We start from the raw sequence: 4,278 nt of genomic DNA, 5'->3' as shown, positions 1-4,278 counted from the left end.
AAGAGTTCCCTCCTTTTTCTCTGCATACCTGGAATTGTAGAAAGTTGGATAGTACAGCTGTAGGACCTGGTGTTTTGTTTTTGGCTCTTTTCTCTTAGTTCATTCCCCTATAAGTAATGATTCTGTATTCTGTCTTCTTATTATCTCTGGAAAGATGAATTTGTTCAAAAAAAGATAGCCCGCTACGATTTAGTTGGGTGTACATGAAATGAGCCGTTGGGCAGCTTAGTAGAGTGGTAGTTTTAACTTCCAACATACGACTCCACCCAGAAGTAGTATTCAGCTATGAAATCTGGCCTTCAGACAGAAGGTTTAAAAATTATCTGGGATGTAGAATTCATTGGTTTACATTCTAAAGGGACTTGTAAAATGTTTAAATTTGTAAGATATGTATGGGGGGCCTTTGAAACACGCTAATTAATTTTGAAGATATGTTACACTTGGGAAAAAATCATTCTTACAATTAAATAACTAAATATCTGCTTCTGTTAGGAATATTCAAAAATACAGAATATATTGTTGTTCTCAAACAATGTATAATGTGTAAATGATACTCATAGAATACGAATAGTAACGCACTGTAAGTCTGCAGCATTCTTAACTGTGTTGTCTGCGGACTTAATTCAAGATGTGGGGTTTTTAACTTAAATAGGTGTGGTTTGTTGTTTTTTTTAAAAATCTAAGTATAATAATACATAACATACATACTGTGCTGAATATACAGTCAAATTAAATTTAACTTGGCTTGTTTAAGTATATGCTTCAACATTAATCTGAATAGTACTCGTATTCTAGCAATTATTTTGGATTTCTGCTAATTGCTTGATAGGATTATGTTCATGAGCAATGTTTACTTTTAAAGCAGAAGCTGAGACGAAATGTGAATTTACTTGAGAAGCTGGTTATGCAGGAGACCTTGTCGTGTCTGGTAGTGAACCTCTATCCAGGAAATGAGGGTTATTCACTTATGCTCAGGGGAAAAAATGGTTCAGGTAATTTTTTCGTTCTCTAATTTTTAAAAGTACTCTGAATGCTCTATAACTAGAATGTGTTGTTGCTTATATTTAACTGTTTTGCTTCTAACATAATCTCTTGTGTGGAGAAAAAAAACCAAAACAAAGCTATAAAAAGCCCCAGCTGTACTTGAATTAAAAATTTTCATAAAGCTGCGAGATGCTTAGAAACGGTCTCTGACGGTGCAGCGTAAGTCAGTGGTCTTCCAGTCTCGTATTTCCTCTTAGCTTTCCAAGTTGCTTATCTGAGTTTCTCTCACATGACGTTCCTTCTGTCTAATTGTTTCTTTCCCTGCTTCCTAAAACTAAGTCGACTAAAGGCATCTCTGTTCCAGTTTGGTTCCATCTTCATGCCACTAGTACTGTGATGTGCAATAAGAGCATGGATATATTGGCTGGGAGCAAAAATTTAGTCCTGTTGAGCTATTAAGATCAAAATAAAGCTCTGGGAACATAAATGAATGTAGAAATTAATACTATGCAAAAAAAATATGTGCCTGTCTAGATAGGTTTCCACTGGCCCTGCTATTTCCGGTGGCAAGATTGATTTTAGATTTCATATTGTAAATGTTTAAACTTGAAAAGAAATATGTTTTGTTTAAATGCAGATTCTGAGACCATTCGGCTGCCTTATGAGGAAGGAGAGCTGCTTGAATATTTGGATGCAGAGGAGCTACCACCTATTTTGGTTGATCTTTTAGAAAAATCTCAGGTTTGAAAGTTTTGTTTTCAAAGAGAACTTACTCTTTGCATCCAGATAGACCTTGATTTTTTGAATGCTTCATGTCGGCAATTCCAGCAACATGTTGTAAAACACTTGTGCTTTTGGAACTGTAATATTTAATGCCCCAAATATTTTATTGATACATAGCAAAAAATAGTAATAAATATTGGGGACAAAGGAGTAGAAGAGAGATTAGCTTAGTTAAGGCTGCCAGACAACTTCAGCTCTGTGCTGCAGCAAAATGCTCTTTGTTCTTTGTCATTATGAAATGTTTGACCTGGGAATTTCTTGGAATTACATTACTGGCACATTCAAAAACGCTATATTTGTAACTTGTATTTTAGGTATGACTAGGTAAATATTAAAGACCACTGATCTGAAAAATTAATGATTAGTTTTATTCATAGTATTGCTAAATTTGATATGATACCTAGGAATCATCTTTTTCTGCAAAAAAAATCAGCTGAGGCAGATTGGTAAATATTTTGTTTATTTACAAGTTGTTGGTTTTTGTTTCAATTAGGTTAATATTTTTCATTGTGGATGTGTCATAGCAGAAATACGTGACTATAGGCAGTCTGGTAACATGAAATCTCCAACGTACCAAAGCAAGCACATTCTTTTGCGTCCTACAATGCAGGTAAGAAGTGTTTTGATCAATTCCTCAGGGTTATGATAGTTGCTAAACTACTTATGAGCTATTACTGAACATGTGTTAAGAAATCTTATTTAGTTGAAAGCTAATTACTGTTATTTCTTCTTCCTCAGACTTTAATTTGTGATGTGCACTCTATAACAAGTGACAACCACAAATGGACGCAGGTGGGTTAGCAGTTATTTTAAAACTTCATAGTGATGCAGTAAATACACAGTAAAGTACAAGCAAATACGACTTGTTTAATAAAATCTGATTAAACTGATTATATTTTTCATTAATTCAAACTATTAGCCATGTACATAGTGATGCATGGTACATGCTCGAGCTGACAAATTAACTTGTTAATAGCATCTTCCCACAAGATGTCATAGAAAACAATAGGAGTTTGTGCAATCAGACCTTAAATTATGGTAATGAAGAGTGATAGTATTGGGAGTTACTCTAACGAGTCTACCTTACTTCATTCATCTCCAACATACAGCCCAAGAACAGCAGTTGGAGTTCAATGGCACAGTTACTGCTCTAGCATCATTTTACTATTGGTACTGATACAGTAAAGAGAATCCTAAGTAAGTACGGTTGTATAGTTTATAGTTAGGTGTGTGCTGAACGGCACAGTGTACTCAACATGCTCATTTGTATTTCAGAGCCACAGTCATGCTCAAATCCATTTCAAATTGTAATCTGAACTCCCAGGTAGATCATCTTTGTAGCAGTGGTTGCCTGTCCATCAATACCAATCACTAACAGAAAATGGATTTCATGCTTCTCATACTGTGTTTGAAACAAACACAGAAAACACAAACAACAAAAAAAGAATATGCCCCTTATTTTTCGGAAGGATTTCTTTTCTACTGGAAGCCCCACCCAAAGCTCTGTAACTCGTAATAATGGTTAGTATTACTTAATTGTTCGAAATTTTCTTTCGTTGACTATCCACACACCATTTTTTCATTTTTCTTTAAGATAACATTCACATATGCATAGGTTAGGTATATATCAATACAATTACTGTAAAAGTATTTGTATTTTTACGTTTATTAATAGCTGTGTGTATTGCAGGAGGACAAGCTCCTACTTGAGAGCCAACTTATTTTGGCTACAGCAGAGCCTTTGTGTCTTGATCCTTCAATAGCAGTGACCTGTACTACAAACAGGCTCCTGTACAACAAACAGAAGATGAATACTCGCCCAATGAAACGGTAGTTTTCATTATGAAGCATGTTGAGACTTTCTTTGAAATTTTATGATGTGTTTCAAAAATTAAGTAATGCTTTATGTGAAAATTTTACTTCTTATGTAATGTCCCACAGCATCCTCATCGGTAAACTGAGGAAGTGTGGTCTGAATGACCGAGTAGTGAGGTGGGTCACTAAGTGGTTGAAGGGAAGAAGTCAGAGAGTTGTAGTCAATGGGGCAGAGCCCAGTTGGAGGCCTGTGTCTAGTGGGGTCCCTCAGGGATCAGTGCTGGGGCCAGTGCTTTTCAATATATTCATCAATGACCTAAACGAGGGATTAGAGAGCACTGTCGGCAAGTTTGCTGATGACACAAAACTGGGAGGAGTGGTTGACGCACCAGAAGGCTGTGCTGCCATTCAGAGAGACCTAGAGAGGCTGGAGGGCTGGGCGGGGAGAAATCTGATGAAATTCAACAAGGGCAAGTGTAGAGTTTTGCACTTGGGAAAGAATAACCCCATGTGCCAGTACAGGTTGGGGACTGAACTGCTGGAGAGCAGTGTAGGAGAAAGGGCCCTGGGGATGCTGGTGGACAACAGGATGCCCATGAGCCAGCAGTGTGCCCTCAGGGCCAAGAAGGCCAATGGCTTCCTGGGGTGTGTTAGAAGGGGAGTAGCTAGTAGGTCGAGATAGGGCCTCCTGCCCCC

At 37.2% G+C, this 4,278-nt stretch overlaps 1 protein-coding gene across 1 annotated transcript in view; it reads left to right on the top strand.

The window, feature by feature from the left end:
• SUPT20H (suppressor of Ty 20 homolog (S. cerevisiae)) overlaps nucleotides 1–4,278 on the top strand; it is a 34,094-nt gene that overhangs the window by 5,278 nt on the left and 24,538 nt on the right. The window contains exons 5-9 of the mRNA XM_009868279.1: nucleotides 866–992; nucleotides 1,622–1,725; nucleotides 2,261–2,377; nucleotides 2,506–2,559; nucleotides 3,458–3,597. Of these exons, the coding sequence (XP_009866581.1) occupies nucleotides 866–992; nucleotides 1,622–1,725; nucleotides 2,261–2,377; nucleotides 2,506–2,559; nucleotides 3,458–3,597 (542 nt within the window). The remainder of the gene's footprint in view (nucleotides 1–865; nucleotides 993–1,621; nucleotides 1,726–2,260; nucleotides 2,378–2,505; nucleotides 2,560–3,457; nucleotides 3,598–4,278) is intronic.

Source organism: Apaloderma vittatum, unplaced genomic scaffold (assembly GCF_000703405.1).
Source record: "Apaloderma vittatum isolate BGI_N311 unplaced genomic scaffold, ASM70340v1 scaffold8614, whole genome shotgun sequence".
NCBI lineage: Eukaryota > Metazoa > Chordata > Aves > Trogoniformes > Trogonidae > Apaloderma > Apaloderma vittatum.
Note: the sequence above shows the minus strand (reverse complement) of the source record. Positions and strands in the feature narration are given on the sequence as shown.